Here is a 20,746-nt window from a genome sequence, read left to right as displayed (position 1 = left end):
TCCTGATGCCAAGGAAGCCGTTCAACCCCTGAACCAGTGCCTGTCCTCAGTGATGGATTGGATGAAGGTGAACAAGTTGAAATTAAATCCAGACAAGACAGAAATGCTCTTCGTCAGTTGTGGGGCCAAACTAGAAACGTGGAATGTACCTGTGTTAGACGGGGTTACACTCCCCCTGAAGACTCAAGTCCGCAGCTTAGGTGTGCTTCTGGACTCGGCTTTGAAACTGGATGCTCAGGTTTCTGCTGTGTCCAGGAGTGCTTTTGCCCAGTTAAGACTGGTTTGCCAGCTGCGCCCATTTTTAGAGATGTCTGATCTGACGAAGGTAACTCACACCCTAGTTACATCCCGGCTTGACTACTGCAACGCACTCTACGTGGGGCTGCCTTTGAAGACAGTTCGGAAGCTTAAATTCGTTCAACGTGCAGCAGTAAGAATGCTGACAGGGGCTGACATTCATGCCCATACAACCCCCCTGTTGCAACAGCTCCACTGGTTGCCAATTTGCTTCCGGACTCAATTCAAGGTGCTGGTGTTGTCCTTTAAAGCCCTTCATGGCTTGGGCCCTGTCTATCTGTCCGATCGGTTGTCTTCTTATGAACCCCCCCCCGTTCTCTCAGGTCCTCCGATAATTTGCTCCTTAGGATACCCTCAACCTCACAAGTTCATCTTTCAGGAACCAGAGATAGGGCGTTCTCTGTTATCGCCCCTAGACTCTGGAATTCCCTGCCAATAGAGGTCCGGTCGGCCTCCTCGCTTCCGGCATTCCGTCGCCAGGTCAAGACGTTCCTTTTCCGTCTTGCATTTAACCTGGACTGAGGAATAGGAAATCTCTTGACCATGAGAGATTATGGAGTAATTATGTGTTTATTGTATTGTATACAGTTTTTACTATTTTAATCTTATCTTATAAGTTTGTATCTATGGTGTATGTCTTGCTTTTATAAGGTATTCTCGGTCTATGTTCTTTTATTATAGAGTTGTCCGCCGCTCTGAGCTTTCCAGGAAGATAGAGCGGCATAGAAATGATTTAAATAAATAAATAAATAAATAAATAATCCAGATCTTTGGGACAAAAGGTATGTCCTAACTCCACAAGTTCCACTTCCAGAGCAAAGGAAAGGGACTATCAGAAAAACTACCATGAACAGAATATACTTCTGCCCACACATACACACACACACACCCCTTCATGCAACAAAATGAGGGGGCGAGCAAAACCATTTTTTTACACTGGGCAGCAAAAATAACTTCAGCCGCTCCTGTGGTAGGGACTGAGATGTACTGGATGCTGTCTAGGGCTCTGTGCAGTAAAGACTGTCTTGCACATTTGGCGCCTGAAACACCACATCAAAATGCCAAGTTGAGGAGCTGAAGTCTGCAAGATGCCCCAGTAGCTTCTGACGTCAAGGAACAAACAATGTTATTTGCATGAGAGCTGTTTGCTCAATACCTCCTCCCACCCCACTCCACCCCACTGTTCTGACCCCCATACTATTTTGCCACTTCCTTTCCTTCCAACAGGGTTACAAAGCAAGCCATCCAGAATGGGTTGTGGTGCACATTATCCATTTTTATTCACACTTTCTCCAAAGCCCCAACTCTACATAGCTCAAGTCACACACCCAGTGTGCTGCTGTAAACCGCCCAGACAGCTTTGGCTATAGGGCGGTATACAAGTGCAATAAATAAAATAAAATAAATAAATAGTTCAATGCATGTGGGACCCAGTGCAAGAGCAGGAATTGGTTTTAACATCAGCTGTGCACAAACAGGATCTGCCCTGTGCTACTGCTGATGCAGCTGCCATCCCCTGTCTAGAGAACTTTGGGAGGGGCATCAGCACAGCACTGTTCTATGCTATTCCACTCTGGTGCAATGCAGGCTACCTTGCTCCAAGAGCTGCAAGCATTAACAGATTGACAAATAACCAACTAAAGCAGGGTTGCCAAAGTGGTGCACTCCAGATACTATTGGACTACAAATCCCATCATACATGACCACTGGCTATTGTGGCTGGGGCCAATGGGAACTGGAATCTAATGACATCTGGAGGGCACCACATGGTCTGCCCGTGAACTAAAGCTTTAACTGAAGTTTACAGTTCACTATGGTCACCACTGTGTCAGTTAGTTGACAGGACTGACCACAAATAAAAACTTTGGGATTCCTGAAATGCCCAACCCCACACTGGCCATACAGGGCAATCACTTCCTCTAGCATCTAATTTGGCAAAACAATAAATGTGATAATGGCTTTTCCTTCTAGTTTGTATCCAAAGTTTGTAGCCACCTTGCTTTTTAATGTGAAACTATGAAGGCTAGAAATAACAACCACCACCACAAATAGCTGAAGCCAACAGTGTTCCACTGAACTCAAAATGTATGTCATTTAAACACAATGCTGATGAACGTGTTTTTCTTCAAAGTCATGGGTCTGGTGTGTTGCAGCAACAAGAAATAATCCATACTCTCAAATTCAATTAAAAGAACAAATGTTCCCAAAGTGTACATTTTCTCATTCTTAAAAGAATGGTTCTATTTTATTAATCATTTATTCTATCAATCACTTTATAGACCACTTAATATAAAAAAACTAAGCAGTTTACAAAGTAAAAGCCATAAAATCACAAAGCTAAAATAAAAATATTTCCTTCAAGATCCTCAAAAGAGGCACATTCACTGACCCTTGATAACATCTCATTTTATTTCAGTTTTAAGAATCCATTAACCAGTTAAAAGCCAGAATGCTACTTGAGTAGAACATTTTGTTTAACTGCACTATTCATATAATCCATCCTACTCCGTCAAGGTGATTATAGCAGAAAATTGAGACATTACTAAGCTTTTCATAGGAACATAGGTAGCAGCCTTATAGTGAGTCAGACCACTGGTCCATCTAACTCAGTATTGTCTACAAGGCCTGGCAGCAGTTCTCTGGGGTTCAACACTGGGCTCTTTCCCAGTCCCTCTTGGAGATGCCAGGGATGGAACCTGGGACCTTCTTCATGCAAAGCAGATGCACTATTTATTTATTTATTTAGTATTTAATTTGTATCCCGCCCTTCCTCCCAGCAGGAGCCCAGGGCGGCAAACAAAGCGCTAAAAACACTTTAAAACATCATAAAAATAGATCTTAACATACATTAAAACAAAACAGCGTTAAAAACATTTTAAAAAACAACTTTAAAAAAGAATTAGAACATTATTAAAAAACACATTAAAAACATATTATTTCTTCTTTCTTTCTTTCCCCTCTCCTTATAGTTTACAAGGTGTTTTGTTCCGTTTACGAAAATGGTTTAAAAACGAATAAAAATTATTACTAAAACAAGAAAATGCAGGCATTATCTACAGGTTGAAGATCTTAACTCACCCACCATGTGAATGGAAGTCCAGGTAAATCAGAGTACATGTGCCCTTTGTTAATACACTCTCTTTGACCATTCATGAGTGATGTCAGGTGACTAATTTTTGCACAATGCTATCTACGTACAGGGCTTTGCTGATTGTCAGTGCTTGTGAACTTGCTTTCTGCCTAAAGGTAAAGGTGTCCCCACACTTATAGTGCGAGTTGTTTCTGAATCTTAGGGTGCCGTCTTGCGACATTTACTAGGCAGACCGTATATATGGGGTGGGATTGCCAGTTCCTTCCCCTGTCGTTCTTTGCCCCCCAGCGTATGCCGGGTCCTCATTTTACCGACCACGGATGGATGGAAGGCTGAGTGGACCTCGACCCCTTTTACCGGAGATTCTACTTCCTCCTTTTGTTGGAATCGAACTCTGGCCATGAGCAGAGCTTCGGCTGTGTTACCGCCGCTTACCACTCTGCGCCTAGCCGTGTCTTTATCTGCAGGGTATGGCTTGGCCACAATGGCCTCATGGACCTAGCGGGGAGGCCTGCTGAGCCTAGTTAGGCCTGCAGGGCAGAGGTTCCCCATTGCTGCCTCAGAATTCAACCAAAACTCTCCTGCAGCTCTCACCATTGCTGGGGAAGACTGGAAGTGGCAGGAAAGTTGGCTCAGGAAAGACTGATCACCCTTACTGCTCCTCTCATGAAGGATTCCTTTTATAAGCTTCCATGGAACCCCAAAGTTCCATAGAACACTTTGGAAAATGCTGCCTTGGAAAAATGCTCAAATGCACATAGTGTGACCCCAGCGACTGCCAAATTCTTCAAAGCCAACAGGGACAGCAGCCAGGCATGGCTTCATCAGAACAGAAGATACTGGGACTCACCTGGAAATCCTAGCCCCACCTCCAAGGTGGACAGTTTTTCAGACTTTCCTGCCCTGCTGTGTGCTTCTGGTGCTAAGTAGCCTCTGGAAAGGGCCACTGTCTGAACTTTTGTTACGGTAGGGCCCTGCTTTTGAGCGGCCCGCTTTCCAGTGTTCTGCTAATACGGCGGCTTTCAATTAGAGTAAGGCCCCACTCATATGGCGCTTGTTCCGCTTTTACGGTGTTTTTCGGGCATCGGGCGCCATTTTATTGACGGAGTTCCGCTTTTCAGTGTGGCTCTGGAACGTAACCCACCATATGAGTGGGGCCCTACTGTATTTTGATGTAACAACTGACAATAGGTTCCAGAAACAAGGTGGCCACTTTTGGGCCACTTGCCCTCCCCCCCCCAAAAAAAAGAGAAAGAGAGAGAGGAAATGCATCAGCAAGACAAGAGAACACAGAGTTGCATATGTTAATTTACATGCCCTGGTGCAAACAGAGAAGTAATGGCTATAATTTAAACAGAAACACATCTCAGCATAGCAGGGAAGACTATGTCCAGGTGGCTTATGTGTGCCTCCTCAGTCTGCTGTAGAGGTGCTGATGATCTGTTGATGGGCCACTTCAATGCTCTCCCTTCTTAGGGTTCAACACCTTAAAACCAGACTTGGACCAGCTAGCCCTTCAAATAAAAGACACCTTCAAGTAGAGGATTGTCTTCTGTAAAGGAGGGCATTTGCCCACCAGACCAGAGCAAAACCCTGGTGAACTCTGGGCCTCATAGACTTGACTCGGTTGGAGTCAAGGAAGAGGAAGAAACTTTGGTCCCTTTGTGTGCATATTTTTTTATTCCTTCCCAGCCACCTTCATCTGCAGTCTTCCAGACCACTTTTTTTTTTTTATTAAGCTTTAACATTTGAGGAACTTTATTTGAGGAGGCGAAAAAATAAGTATGAGGAGTGAGGTGGGGTGGGGTGGGGTAGGTTAGGTTAGGGGGAATTCCACTTCAGCACTCCTTCCCCTTGGCCTCCTGGTTCCAGCCTGCAAACAAAGCCCCCATTTACTGCCTGAATATCACACTTATGTTTAAGGTATTTCCACCAGAAAGAAAAAATCCCAAACCTTTTTCCATGACCGAATTAGCTCACGTTTGTTATGGCTAGCAAGCTGAGGCCTGTCTTGCAGACACAGCAGGGCAGGAAAGTCTGAGCAAGCCTTGCATTTCCCCCCCATTCCTCCGCTTCACGCCCCTCATTCCCCTCCTAGCATTAGGAGGGGAGGGGAAAATTTCAACCTAGGCATCTGGCTTACCAGACCCCCACCCCCCACCCTGCCTGCCAGTTCAATCCAATCCATGTTGTACTGGGAAGCAGTCAGGCAAGGAAACAACTATGGAAGAGAGTGGGATGGATGAGTGACAAGCTGGGAGAGAACGCCTTGAATGAAAGGCATACGGAATAGTGTAGGGAACATAATGGGAATCAGCATTCAGGGACTCGGAGGCCCAAGTGTGTCACTCAAGCAAGTGTGAATCCTGGTACCAAGGACAGCCTGGCAAAATGATCAGATATATATATCAGATTCTGGAGCTTGGTTCTCTTTCCTTCCAACACCCACACCAGTCAATCGCCCCCAACTTAAAGGGCCAACTCAGTCCTTCCTTTTTCATTGTCACGCAAAGCCCATGTCTGCCAAGAGTCTTGCTATTAACTCACCCAGCAATCTCTAGTCCTACATTAAGGGTTAATTTCTAAAAATGAGTTCAAGCCCATCTAAAAGCCACATCCCTTAATTCCAAGTGTGCATGTTAGCTGGGCTCTGGAATCCTGGCGGTTAGGAAAATGCACTCTGTATTTGTTCAGAGACACTTTTATACTACATGATCCAGGACTGAGCTCTAGTACTGAAAACAGACTCAAGGCCTCAGATTAAACCCTGTTCTCGCACCCTTCATCTTGCTGCTTTGCCTTCCTGCTTGTCACATTCCTCAAGTCACTATAGCAGCCACAGCACTGCTGAGAAACTCCTTTCTCTCTGCTGCATCCAAAGTGCTAGCTCTGAAAGTCAAAAACAGTGAGAGCCAAACTAGACATGACATTGGGAGATTTTTTAAAAGTTAAAAAAACCCAGGCCCTGCACTTAAATTGGGCTCCAGTCTTTGAGCCCATATCATATCTCCAGTCTAAATTGCACCCCCTGCCCCTGTTGCGCTGTGTGTAGTTGTGTTGCTTAATTTCATTGAAAAGCATGTGCGTGCGTTTGCCTAAGAAAGCTGGCTTTTACCCTGCAACAGCATCACTGAAACTGGAGACTTGGTAAAATAAGAAAAGCTACTTTATTTAGAGAAATACATAGTAGATAGAAAAAGGCAAACCTAGTTCTAACTAACTAGCTAAGTTGGAGGCATAACTCCCAGGTGTAGGAGTCAGCCCCATACTCGGAGAGAGAGCAGAGACAAAGGGATGCTCCTCTCTCCTGGTCAGCTGGAGGACAAAGGAGTGGAAAGGGCGGAAGGAGGAGGGGCAGGTAAGCTTCCCTAAAGGCGTCACAGTCTAGCGACAGAAGGAAGTCAGTCAGAGCATCACAGGTAAAAGGTAAACAAGCCTATCCATCTGGAGGACCCTAGCTCTATTTTCCTTCTGGAGCACAAACAAAAGAACAAAACAGGAGTTGCTCTTGCCCCACTTCCAACAGCCCCCAGCTTCTAATGAGCAAAACATACAGGTAAGTACACATATATTACAGCAGTGTGAAATCTGTCCCATATACCCAAGGATGCAGTGGGGCCATCAGGGTAGGGCTTTGGGGCAAAAGTCCAGGATCCCATTAAATAGAATGAATCACAGAATCATAGAAGAGTTGGAAGGGGCCTATAAGGCCATCAAGTCCAACCTCCTGCAAAATGCAGGAATCCAAATCAAAGCATTCCCGACAGATGGCTGCCCAGCTGCCTCTTGAATGCCTCCAGTGTCGGAGAGCCCACTACCTCTCTAGGTAATTGATTCCATTGTCGTATAGCTCTAACAGTTAGGAAGTTTTTCCTGATGTCCAGTCAAAATCTGGCTACCTGCAACTTGAGCCCATTATTCTGTGTCCTGCACTCTGGGATGATTGAGAAGAGATCCCGGCCCTCCTCTGTGTGGCAACCTTTCAAGTACTTGAAGAGTGCTATCATATCTCCCCTCAGTCTTCTCTTCTCCAGGCTAAACATGCCCAGTTCTTTCAGTCTCTTCTCACAGGGCTTTGTTTCCAGTCCCCTGATCGTCCTTGTTGCCCTCCTCTGAACCTGTTCTAGTTTGTCTGCATCCTTCTTGAAGTGAGGAGACCAGAACTGGTTGCAGTATTCAAGATGAGGCCTAACCAGTGCTGAATAGTGGGGAACTAATACTTCACTTGATTTGGAAACTATACTTCTGTTAATGCAGCCTAATATAGCATTTGCCTTTTTTGCAGCCACATCACACTGTTGGCTCATATTCAACTTGTGATCAACAACAATTCCAAGATCTTTCTCACATGTATTGCTGAGCCAAGTATCCCCCATCTTATAACTGTGCATTTGGTTTCTTTTTCCTAGGTGTAGAACTTTGCATTTATCCCTGTTGAATTACATTCTGTTGATTTCAGCCCAATGCTCCAGCCTATCAAGGTCCCTTTGAATTTTGTTTCTGTCTTCCATGGTATTAGCTATGCCCCCCAATTTTGTATCATCTGCAAATTTGGGAAGCATGCTCTGTACCTCCTCATCCAAGTCATTAATAAAAATGTTGAAGAGCACTGGGCCCAGGACCGAGCCCTGTGGTACCCCACTCATTACTTCCGCCCCGTTTGAGAAGGAACCATCGATAAGCACTCTTTGAGTATGATTCTGGAGCCAACTGAGGATCCACCTGATAGTTGTTCCATCCAGCTCACATTTAGCTAGCTTGCTAATCAGAATATCATGGGGCACTTTGTCAAAAGCTTTGCTGAAATCCAGATATATTATGTCCACAGCATTCCCACAGTCTACAAGGGAGGTTACACGATAAAAAAATGAGATAAGATTAGTTTGGCAGGATTTGTTCTTCATAAATCCATGTTGGCTCCTAGTGGCTGTGGGTGAAATAGGGAGCTTTCTGTTGTCGCTGTTGTGACAACACGATCGTCATCGAGAGCTGGAGCCAGCCCTTGCTGATCTCCTACTAGAAACGCGACCTCCTGCCTGCCTGCCCCTGAAATCCCCCCCCCTTCCAGTCTTGGCGCCTTCCACCACCACCCCTCTTCCTGCAATTGGCGCTCTCCTCCCAGCGCGAAAAGAAATCGGAAACGAAATCGGAAACAAAAGCAGGCACTCTGCTCTTCCAGCCCGCCTTTTTTTTTTTTTTTGCGACGACTTTGTTCTCTCCGTTTCCTCGAGGAGAGTTTCGCGCCCCGGCTCGCTCCGCCCTACGAGATATCTCTCGTGCGTGTGTGTTATTTGGACATCCACAGCTTTCAAGCCCTCTTCCCAAGCAGATGAGAAGCCCCCATGGATGTGGGAGAGCGATTGCTGGAGACCCTCCAAGAGTTGACGGAGAACCAGCTCCACACTTTTGTTTTCTATCTGGGGTCCTTCCCCGACAGGTCTACTCGCATCCCTCGTGGGAAACTCGAAAACGTCTCCCGAGTCCAGCTCGCCCAACTTCTTATGCAATATTTTCCGGGCAGAGAATTAGAAGTCGCCACCCACGCGCTGGAAAAGATCCCCAGGATGGATCTTCTCCAGGACCTCCACGTCACTGATCGTAGGAGCGGAAGGGAGACTCTTATGAGGGAAGTGGCCCAGAGGGAGGCAGCACCTGGTGAGTGGAGACAGGAACAGTCTGGGCTCTAGGACGTTGGGCCCAATGTCCTGTAGGACCCTGCAGAGTTCCGCTGCGGAACGGAGAGTATCGAGCGAGCTTGTGTGTGTGTTTGAATCTTTGCTAAGTTTCTACCTTCCCTGCAAATTAGTCAGACAAAGACTTTCAGCTTTAAAATAAGAAATAACTACTTTATTCTGGAAGTACGTTTGATAGGAAAGAGTCCTATATCTAGCTGCCTAGCTAAGTTGGAGCAGCAAGCACTGAACCCAGTGCTCGCCCTCATGCTGGAGGAGAGAGAGAGACAAAGAAATATGTCTGCTCCCCTCTGGAGAGAAAGAAGAAGACTGGGAAGGAGGGAAGGAACTGGGATCAACATCCTTTGCATATCAGTCTAGCAGGAAGGGAGAGACAGCAGGAGATCAAAGGGACAGGTATAGCCTAGCAACCAAGAGGTCTCCTCTCTAGTTACCCTTTTTAACCCCATGCAGCCTCAGCCCACAAGTTGGAGTTGAACCTCATACATTCCAACATGGGCTACGACTGTCCTACCGACAGGGGAAGCTATGTGTGTGTGGGGGTAAGGCTTGCTGTCTAGGAATTGATGTTGTTGGACTCTTATCTTCCGTCATCCCTGACCATTGGCCACGCAGGCTGGGGCTGATGGGTTAAGTCCAACAACAACCTTGGGAGGGTTCCAGGATCCCCGCATCCCTGGGACTTACAAATATATTCCTCATCTAAAACACCGCAGAGCCATAGCATGGGGATCCTCGATTTATTCATTTGTGTATTTATTCAAGTTACTTATATCCTGCCTTTAAGGATACAAATTCTTCCAAAATGGCTTACACTTGTAATCTAAGTAAGTTCTACACAGAGTATACCCACTGAAATTAATCAACCTGAGTTAGTCATGTCTATTAACGTCAGTGAATCTACTCTGAGAAAGACTAGCACTGGATGCAGCCCTAAGTCTTTTTTTCCTCCTTCCCTCTTCTGGGATTCTTCTTACAGAATAGTTTGTGGAGGTGGGGAGGGGGACAGAAAGCTGGAGCAGGTTCTGAGGTGGTCTTTGCCTGTATACCCCTCTCTCTCCTGGAACATTCCACAACATGTCTTTGCACCAGCACCTACACAATTAGAAAATTCAGCTAGGGTCCAGCTTAAATCTAGGACCCAGTCCCCAGAACCGGGGTTGAATGGGTGAGCTTCCAGGACAGGTAGGATGACAGGTTTGAACCCTCCACTAGAATTGCAGGTTCATTTTATCTGTCAGGAAACCTGTGCCTTTGACTGCTATGCAATAGGATGAAATTAACATGTGATACTTTTCCTAACATGGGGACAACTTCACTGGCTGATTACTGCTTATTATGTAGCTTTAAAAGCTACATAATAATAAAGCTTTAAAAGAAGGAGCAGACCCCTGTGGGTCTCCAGATGTTGTCGGACTCCAACTCCCATCAGCCCCAGCCAGCATGGCCAAGTGGTTGGGGTGACAGAGTTGTAGTCCATCCATCCCTGCCTTAAAGACACAGCACTCCTGCCAGGACAAAAAAAAAAAAAAGCAAAGGTAGTGAAACCCAATTTTGGGGGTCACCCTTTGTGTTGGTTCAAGTTCCAGAAACCAACCTTTTGGAAGGGTCACCAATGGCGTTCGGAGAGGAGCCATATCTGTTTGCAGCATGAGTGTGGACAGTTCATCATCTTTAAAAAATATTGCTGAAGGAAGCAGAGAACTCTGTTCACCAGTGCCCAGTTGCCCTCTTATTATTGACAAGGGGAATATAGATTCATTGCTAAGTTTTAAACAACATTTGTTTGCTTGCAAACATTTTAACAGTACATCAGCATGACCCTTATTTCTGTGCTGCAGATGGTGAGTGGGGCAAGCAGAGTGAGTAGGGGGCTGATGGTTGGAGCAAGTGGGGGGGGCAGAGCCACCCAATAAAACAAAATATTTTTTTTAAAAAATGTTAAAAACAACAACAAAAGTCCCATTTGGAAGCCTTTCTTGCCTTGATTTTATTCTTGTTCCCAGTGACCAGCAAGTGAGTATTTACAAATCTAGACTATGCCAAAGAGTCCCAGTTCAGCAAGAATGTGAGCAAAAGGCTTCTATCTCAATTCATCTCTTGTGCTCCTGTTAACCTTTCTCACTCCTTTTCCAGCACAACCCATACGGGTCTCAGAAAAGCAGCTGATGACACTGGCCAAAAAGATGGGGAAGAAATGGAAGCAGATTGGAATTGAGTTCCTAGGGGTAGAAAATTCAGTCCTGGAGCAGATCGAAGAAGAGAATCCCAACAATGTGGCCATGCGAGCCTTCCACATGCTTCTGGACTGGAGGAACCGTGAGAGAGGGGAGGCCACGGCAGCCCTTCTGTACCATATTCTCAATCGGGAAGGAGTGAATCTTGACCATGATGCTTATGAATTCCTGATGGAGAGGACCTGAAACAGGTGGTGGACTTCTCCAGCAATCTCTCCACAAGTGAAAACAGGCCAGAATAGTATATATTGATGGTGCTGGAAAGATAACAACGGTCATAAGACTGACTTATTTACCTTTCCTCCCAAAGGATCTCTCTCCATGTCTGTCAACAACTTCACCTGTTGACTAAGGATGCAGTCTTGGCGTTACCTTTGATGCTTCTTCCGCCTTTGCTCCCAACCAATTCAGTGCTGTCAAGTCATGTCACTTCCCCCTGTAAAACATGGCAGAAATCTAGCCATTCTTCCCTGTCCCCTCAGCTAAAACTGGTTCATGCTCCAGTCCTATCTTGCCAGGGTCACTGCAACCTTCTTCACTCTGGCCTCTTGGGAGAGTCAAGCTTGCCTGCTGTCCTAATTTCTGAAGAAGTACTGAAACAAAAATGCATTCTGGAATGTTCATCAACTGAAATACAGAGTGGTAAGCGGCGGTAACGCAGCCGAAGCTCTGCTCACGGCCGGAGTTCGATTCCAAAGGAAGGAGGAAGTCGAATCTCCGGTAAAAGGGGTCAAGGTCCACTCAGCCTTCCATCCATCCGTGGTTGGTAAAATGAGTACCCGGCATATGCTGGGGGGTAAAGAAAGGCCGGGGACAGAACTGGCAATCCCACCCCATATATACGGTCTGCCTAGTAAATGTCGCAAGACATCACCCTAAGAGTCGGAAACAACTCACACTATAAGTGTAGGGACACCTTTACCTTTATTATTTAGTGTGATGAATACACAGCTGGTGTGGTGTAGTGGTTAAGGTGTTGGACTACAACCTGGGAGACCAGGGTTCAAATCCCCACACAGCCATGAAGCTCACTGGGTGACCTTGGGCCAGTCACTGCCTCTCAGCCTCAGAAGAAGGCAATGGTAAACCCCCTCTGAATACCGCTTACCATGAAAACCCTATTCATAGGGTCACCATAATGTAACTGTGTCCTCAATGGGGCAATTTCTGTCATCTGTGCAAACTGGGAGCTTCCAGAGCATAGGGGTTGAATAGTTATGCAAGCAACATGTTTCAGTTTTTTGTTTCTTACAAACATTTCCTGACATAAAACCAGCATCACCTTAGAATAACTGATTTTGAGTTTCAGTGTTCCAAAATATCATACAGAACGAAATTAGTGTACCATTTGCAATTCAGTAATATGAGAGCATTGGTCAGGGGTCTGAGTAACTTTGCAAGGCCCTGTACATGGCATCTCTCATCAGATACCTCCTCAATGTGCACTTTTTCCACATGGCCTTTGGCTTATTCTCATACTCATTCCCAAGTGTAACCAACCTTTAAATATGGGTAATGGCACTGGCCCACATTCTTTGCTCCCTACCCTTGATTCTCCCTTTGTTCTTTTTTCCCATGTCTATTTTAGACTGTAAGCTCCTTGGGAGCAGGGACCTGTTTTTTCTTTTATCAAATGCTACAAGGCACCATGGACAGTGCTGGTGCTGCATAAAGCAAGTACAAAAAGAATAATAAAGACTCCCAAAATACAGAAATAGTTTTGTATTGAACTCAGTCATAATAATACAAAGATACAAAATGCAATGAAGTCCATAAAATAAAGTTTATAAAGTAGTAATGAATTACGGCACACAAGTAAATACAAATTGTAAGAGGAATTCTACACTTGCAAAAAAACTCTATTATCACTCCTGCCAAGGACAGTACATTTATTACAAGATCTGAGGAAGACATCCAGTTGAAATGGATTGGTATTTACTAGTGAGCCATAATTCATGACTACTTTGTAAACGTTTATGTTTTGGACTTCACTGCATTTTGTATCTTTATATTAGGATCACTGAATTCAACACAGGAACCTTTTGTGTATTTTGTGGGTCATTATTCTTTTTGTACTTCTGTTTGGACCCTCACACACTAGGTTTATTCTTGCTGCATACAGCATATCATGAAGCAAAGGAAGATGCATAAATGCTCATTCAAAGGTCCAAGGTTTGTATCTAGCATTGCCTTTTAAAAAATAATAACTGAAGAGGAGTGAAAACAGATTTTAATTAAATGGATTTACTAAGAGGAAAAGAGAAAGCAAGTTTCAGCCCAGCAGGCCAAAGAATAGGGCTTTGTGTTCTGTTGTCTTATGCAGCATGGCTGGGGGGCTGATACATGCCACCTCACACTCTCCACTTCTGCTTGCACCTTGCAGCAGCCTCAGCCAGTCCCCTTTCTGGTATTGTGCCTCTCCTTAGAAGGTAGCTCCAGTGGAATGTATTCCAGAAATCGTTAGGGCTTATTTGAAAAGGGGTGAGGTGAGGTCAGGGAAGAACATTTTAGAAGTACCAATGAAGTAGTCCCAGGATTTCAGACATAGTCCCACTGTTGTCAGAGTGGGCTGCAGGGAGAAGGGAAGAGCCACTAGAGGTCTCTCCCCAGCACCTCAATCTCATCGAGGAAGAAGTCCAAGTCCCCTCTAGTGACTGCAGGGTTAGTGACCACCTGGCGGAAGAAGTTCACTCTGTTGCCATGCGGCTGGTAGCCCACCATCATGGACCCTTTCTTCATCATCCGTTCCTTGATCATGGGAGCCACCTGACCCAAGGAAAACAGAAACCCCAATCTCAGAATTTAATTGCATTTTAAGGGTGTTAGAAGAAGAAAACAACAAAATGCATTCTCTTCATGACTTTGGACCTTAAGATATTTACAGAATGTGATGATGTGGCTTCCAAACACATGCAATCACAGCAAAATAAAAATATATAATGTGCTATTTTCCACATGATTGCTGGTTGAGTTTTTCATTCAGCTATGAAGGAAAACCTTCAGATGAGGGCTCATTGAGTGCTGGCTCAGATGCATGTGCATGCAAGGACGAGGAACCTGTGGCCCTTCCAAATGATGATGGTCTTCAGCTCCCATCAGCCCCAGCCAACATAGCCAGTGGTCAGGGTTAATGAGAGTTGCAGTCCAACTGTGTCTGGGGGTGCCACAGGTTCCCCAACCGTAATTTACACATACTGTGTTGGAGATAATGGCAGAAGATAGGAACCACAATTCTCTGCCGTGGGTTCTCGATCTATAATGGCTCATTTAGTGCTTCATGCTGTAGTTACGAAGCAAGGAATGCACACATGTATGTACACTCTCTCTGAAAGGGCTTTCCTGTGTTCCAGAATGGGAAGATAAAGTAAGTCTTGCTTCTTGATTTTACACTTCTAATTACTGACAGGGGGCTCACACATTATCTCCTCACCACCCCAGAAATTCAAGTCTCGCATTTTAGGGAAAAGCAAAACCCACTCAGATTGTTGGTTGCATTGATCTCATGGAAATGTTCTTAATGATTCCAAATATGCTGAGGGTTGCAGGTGTTGGACTGGGGATGTCAGAATCAGGCTGGAACCTGGCCTGGTACCTGCCATGGACTGTGTGCACTCAGGTCTGTCAGGCCTCTTGAGTCACGGGAGGGAACAGGAATCTGCAACAATACTCTGCCTGCCAATTGCAAGGGCCAAAGCCTCTGCATTGGCCCTTGGCTGGTACATAGGGTAATGTATTCTGCACTTCCGATGAGGACTCAGAACCTCCCCAAGTTTGCTGTTGCCTCTAGCCCTGGACTGGCCTTGTTGATCAGACAGTGAACATGAGTTAAGGGCCCTCTACCAACCCCTTTCCAAAAGAATTCTTATTGTGTGCAACTCCAGCTTACTGAGCCAACATCCAACAACCTATCCATGGCATAGCATGGTCATGTATGGAACAAGATCCTTTAGAGCTGGTCTGGGGAACCTGTGGCCCTCCAGATGGTGCTGGACTACAACTCCCATCATCCTTGATCATTTGCTGTGTTGATTAGGGCTGAGGCAAGCTGGAATCAACACTGGGAGGGCTATAGGTTCCTCAACCCTGATTTAGAAAAATAAACTTTTCTTGACCCCAGTGGCACATGGATAATATCCAGGACCTCCTGTCATAGCGGACCACTGAGAGCTCAGAAGCCTTTTTCCTCTCCAGAGTTCTCAACACTTACCTTCCCCAGTCTCAGACAGTAATCCGTGCATCCCTCCTGTCCACGTAGGCTGGGAGGCACGTACCAAAAACAGAGATTGATGAATTCTGGCTACAAGAGGAAAAGAGAAACAAGACATTGTAAAGAACATATTTGGGACCATAATTCCCCTGCCTCCATGAAGTGTGATGTTCTTGGGCCCTGGTGTATATTTCAATAGCATACATGCCCATCAGTGGTGGGGAATCTTTTTCAGTCCAAGGGCTGGATCCAAAACTGGCCTACCCTCTGCAGGCCATTTTTGACAGGTGGGTAAAGCCACCCACCTATCAGTCATGAGGTCAGGTGAGTCAAAGTTCAAGCCAGGAGCAGGCACAGGCCTATCTCTGATCTTACCACTATGGGATCATGGTGCTAAGATAGAAGAGATCCCTTCTCTGATCTTGGTGCTTAGATCTCTGTGCCTGATGTCACATGATGCCAGGTGACTGACAGATGGGTGTGGTTTGCCTAAAGTGGCCTCGCAGCACAAATTCAGAGGCCTGGCAAGCCTCCTTAGACCTGTGGGCTGGATGTTTCCCAATGGTGGTATATACCCACAGAATCAATCCCTATATGTCTGTGTACAGTTGAATGTTAATCCTTTTGTGCAAAGTTCTTTAACTGAAGTAATACATTGCCAACAGAGTCGCTGTGGGAAAAGGCAAGTATTTGGGGGGGGGGGAAGCCAAAGAAAAATGCTATAGCTCAAATCTGTTTGGAAGCCTTAATCCTTAATAACAGATGGGAGCAAGCTCCAGTGGAAGGGCGTGGGGATTTGCATGCAGAATGTTGAGTTCAGTTCCTGATATCTCCAAAAGAACCCGAAGGAGAAGGGTTAGAAAAGGCCCCTGCCAAAGACCGTGGAGAGCTGCCACTGCTCATTAATGCTGACAATATGGGGCTTGATGGATCATTGGCCTGATAATGCAAAGGCACCTTCCTATGTGTAAAAGTAGCCTGAGATCACTCACTGGTGAGTAATGAAATTCTTGATGAGCCTAGAGGTACTCTTATGTGTGTGCCCCTTCGTACGTCCTAGGACTGAGACCTACCACTGCATACAGATTCCAAGGTTCTTGAATCCAGGTGATCAGACAGATCTTACCTCTATCACCAGCTGAAAACCTTCTCTCTTTTTAATCTCATCAGCCAAATACCTAGGGGAAAAAGGGAGGAGAATGCCAGGAAACTGGGTTGAACTACATGCCATTCACCGGTCGGTGACTAAGTATTGTATTCAATATTGTATTCAATGTAGCGCTAAGGTGAACATTCCATCAGGGCAAGGATTTCTCCTAGCTCTTCTCCTCTCTCCTTCCCCTGCACGCCCTTCTGTTCTGGGGATTCCCGCAGGGTGCACGAGATATCTCCCATGGAACGGGGTGCACATGAGGGGAAGAGAATGGGGGAAATCCTGTTGCGCTGGCGCTAAAACTTTGTGCTAGGGCAACTATTTTGTTGAATACCGCCCTAAGCAATGGGGGTGTTGTCCTTGTTCCCTATGCTTTGGAGAATGACAGGTTCAGGGGGAGACCTCCCATCCCACTGACACCCTTACTCAACAGTGCACACCTAGTGAAGGCAAAGGCCCTGTCTACTCTCTGCTCCAAGCCCTTAGTGCCATTGGCCTTCCACATCAGCCACAGCTTGAGGCAGTCAACTTTGCGTCCGCATTGGATAGTTTGGTCTCCTCTGTCATAAGCCATGTTGTAAAACTTGTCAGTCTGGAATAGGTAGGTGGCTCTGGCACAGTGGCACCTCTGTAGCAGGCCCTGCCAGGGAGAAAGGGTCAAAACAGATTTTTTTAAAAATGTATTTCTACTTAACATATTTATACTACCTGACCACCAACTATTAAAGTGCTAAAGGTGGTTTACAACCACAACTGAAATAAGGAATACATAAGATAAAACCACAAGATAAAAAGATCAGGAGACAAAAACCAAAACTAGGGGCAAGACAGGCCTTCCTCAGGAGGATGTTCCACAGCAGGCCGTTCTTCCATTACCTGGGCCCCTACAGTAGTTTTGGACTACAACTCCCATCAGTCCCAGCCAGTAAGTTGCTGGGAGCTGTAATCCAAACCAGGAGGGACCCAGGTTGCAGAAAGCTGATCTAGGCATATAAATGTAGGCAGCTCTTTCTCTGCAGTCCAGTCAAATGTTGGCAGGACACAAAGGAAAACCTCTCCACCAGATCGCAAGGACCTTATGAGCCAGCCTACTCACTGAGATACCCTGTTCCTAAGGTGGTGGCGGGACCTTGTCAATCTGAGGCAAGCATCTACCCTGCATATACCAATGAGAATTCAGTGAGAAGGGTAAGACTAAGGCTATGTGTATTCAGCAATTCCACAAAGGTGCAAGATTTGGGCGTTGGGCACTGAATTCAGTACTGCCTGCTTTCAGGCACTTGAGGATGAAACTGGAGGACAGCCTCCAGAGGAAGAATTACCGGAGACCCTGCGGGACAGTGAGCAAAAGGCTAAAGCTCAGTCAAGCAGAGGCAATGAAATCACAGCCCACAACAAGGGAAGAGTAGTAGTAATAGTAGTGGGAGACTCCCTGCTTCGTGGGACTGAAACCGAAGTATGCTGAGAAGAGCCATGGACTTACCAGGTATGCTGTCTCCTTGGAGGATGGATTAAAGATGTGACTGAAGAGTTACCATCAATCATAAAGCCCTCTGGCACCTATCCCTTTCTTCTCATCCATATGGGAACAAATGGTACTGCCAAGTGGAGGTATGAAGAAATCGCGTCAGATTTTGAAGCTCCGGGAAGGAAACTCAAGGACTTTGGGGCCTGGATAGTTTTCTCATCCATCCTTCCAGTATTTAGAAGAGGAGTAGAAAGGAAAAGAAAAATACTCCAGCTACAAAGATGGTGTTGAGGCTAGAGATTTGGATTCTGGGACCATGGGCTATGGTTCCTGGAAGGAGGACAGTTGGCAAGTGATGGGTTGCACCTCACAAGGACTGGGAAGAATGTGTTTGGCCACAGCATGGAAAACTTCATCAGGAGGGCTTTAAAATGACTCCTAAGGGAGAGGGAGATGTAAACTTGGAAGTAATGATTGACGAAGCCTTATGCACAGTAACAGGAACTGAGAGAGCAGCTCTAACAGGGCCCAATAATAGTCTTCATAAAAATGTAGGGAGGAAGCTAGACCATAAATCACATGGTCTTCCATGTGTGTATGCTAATGCCCAGAGTAAGGGAAACAAACAGGACAAACCTGAACTCTTAATACAGGAGGATAAATACAACCTGATAGTATAATTGAAACTTGGTGGGATGACCTCCATGACTGGAATACAGCAGTTGAAGGATATAACTTGTTCAAAAAGAACAGAAGGAATAGAACGGGAGGCAGAGTCACACTATATGTTAAAAACATATATCCCTGCATAGGCCAAAGCTGAGAATGAGCTGAGGGACGCTAAAAGCAACAAAAAAACTTTATTCAGGGACATCCATAGTAAAAGACAGAGAAAAGAAATGCTAGTACAGATACTCAATGAGGATGGCAAACTGATGAAAAAGAAAATGCAGAAGTGCTCAATTTCTACTTTGCCTCAGTCTTCTCCCAAATGAGGGTCTATGACCCTCCTGGCAAATGTGAAGTACAAGTTGAAGGGGCAGGATTGCAGCTTGAGATACACAAATTGCATGAAGTATTAGTTCTCCTTTATTCAGCACTGGTTAGGCCTCATCTTGAGTACTGCATTCAGTTCAGGACACCGCAAGAAGGATGCAGACAAAGTGGAACAGGTTCATAGGCTCATAGGAGGGCAACAAGGAAGATCAGAGGACTGGAAACAAAGCCCTATGAAAGAACTGGGCATTTTTAGCCTTGAGAAGAGAACACTGAGGGGAGGTATGATTGCATTCTTCAAGTAGTTGAAGGATTGTCACAGAGGAGGGCCAAGATCTCTTCTTGATCATCCCAGAGTGCAGGACACAGAATGGGCTCAACTTACAGGAAGACAGATTTCCACTGAACATCAGGAAAAACTTCCCTGTTAGAGTGGCCCAACAATGGAACCAATTTCCTAGGGAGGTGGTGGGCTCTCCAACACTGGAGGCATTCAAGAGGCAGCTGGATAGTCACCTGTTGGGTATGCTCGAATATGGATTCCTGCATTGTGCAGGGGGTTGGATTCAATGACCTTCTACAGGGCTGGCCGCAGGCATGCCGGGGCCCTTGGGCACCAGCCTGCCCTGGGCCCCGGCACTGCCCTTCTGCGATTCACGGCAGGATTGGTACCGTGGATCGCAGGGTGGGAGATCCCAAGCCGCCCGCCATTCCACCGTTCTACTTACCTTTCTCTGTGCTGTTTTTTCAGTGGCGCACACTGCACGAGCAGGTTTGCCATCAATCAAGATGGCAGCCGAGGTTTCCCTAAGGGGTTGAAGCCTCTGCTGCCATCTTGATTGATGGCACGCATGTGTGCTACATGCGCGCATTGCTGCCATCAACCAAGATGGCGGCAGAGGCTTCAGCCCCTTAGGGAAACCTCGGCCGCCATCTTGATTGATGGTAAACCTGTGCGCACAGCGCGCGCAGACACATAGAACAACAGAGAGAAAGTGAAGTGAAGTGGGGGAATGGCAGGTGGCTCTGAAGCTCCTGCCCTGCTATCCACGGCAGGATTGCTGCTGTGGATTGCGGAAGGGGAGCAGAGGGGCCCCCTGTAGCCCCAGGGGCCTGCAGGCCAGTGCCCCACCTGGCTGCCCTTTAGAACCGGCCCTGGCCTTATAGGCCCCAACTCTACAATTCTATGATTCTTTGGATCCTAGCTTTGGTTTACTTTGACGTTTCTAGCCATGACTGCAAGTGTACATGGACAATGCTTGCTTCAGAGCCACAGGGCAGCTGGGCAATATTTGCCTTTGTCAGAGTGTGGGGCTTCAGGGTTCTGCATACCTCCCCCTTGCAACAGCTAGCAGAAGCACAAGAAATTCTGCAAAACAAATAAACAAGTATATGCAAATCTGTATATCTTGTGTGTAGACTGCACATCGTCCTTAGGTTAACTTTTGAGCAGAAGCAGGGGTGGAGAACCTTTCTTTTCTGATGAGGGCTGCATTCTCTCATCAGGGTTAATCAGTCGAGGCTTCATGCTTGTTGAGGGCAGAGCCCAAAACCAGTGATGGGCAGGGACATAGCCAAAAGTGGGTGGGATCAGAGCCGAAAAG

The 20,746-nt window shown here is 46.1% G+C and overlaps 2 protein-coding genes across 14 annotated transcripts in view; one reads left to right on the top strand and one right to left on the bottom strand.

Moving 5' to 3' along the window:
• Window positions 1-20,746, top strand: part of LOC133379459 (myosin light polypeptide 6-like) — a 142,975-nt gene that overhangs the window by 91,316 nt on the left and 30,913 nt on the right. The gene's annotated exons all lie outside the window — the stretch shown is intronic.
• CSAD (cysteine sulfinic acid decarboxylase) overlaps window positions 13,531-20,746 on the bottom strand; it is a 29,176-nt gene continuing 21,960 nt past the window's right edge. For all 13 annotated transcript variants that reach the window (XM_061614753.1, XM_061614758.1, XM_061614756.1 and 10 more), the window contains 4 exons: window positions 17,119-17,318; window positions 16,652-16,703; window positions 15,526-15,615; window positions 13,531-14,084 (listed from right to left, as the gene is read on the bottom strand). In XM_061614753.1, the coding sequence (XP_061470737.1) occupies window positions 13,911-14,084; window positions 15,526-15,615; window positions 16,652-16,703; window positions 17,119-17,318 (516 nt within the window). In that variant the 3' untranslated portion in view covers window positions 13,531-13,910. The remainder of the gene's footprint in view (window positions 14,085-15,525; window positions 15,616-16,651; window positions 16,704-17,118; window positions 17,319-20,746) is intronic.

This window comes from Rhineura floridana, chromosome 3 (genome assembly GCF_030035675.1).
Source record: "Rhineura floridana isolate rRhiFlo1 chromosome 3, rRhiFlo1.hap2, whole genome shotgun sequence".
Classification (NCBI taxonomy): Eukaryota; Metazoa; Chordata; class Lepidosauria; order Squamata; family Rhineuridae; genus Rhineura; species Rhineura floridana.
Note: the sequence above shows the minus strand (reverse complement) of the source record. Positions and strands in the feature narration are given on the sequence as shown.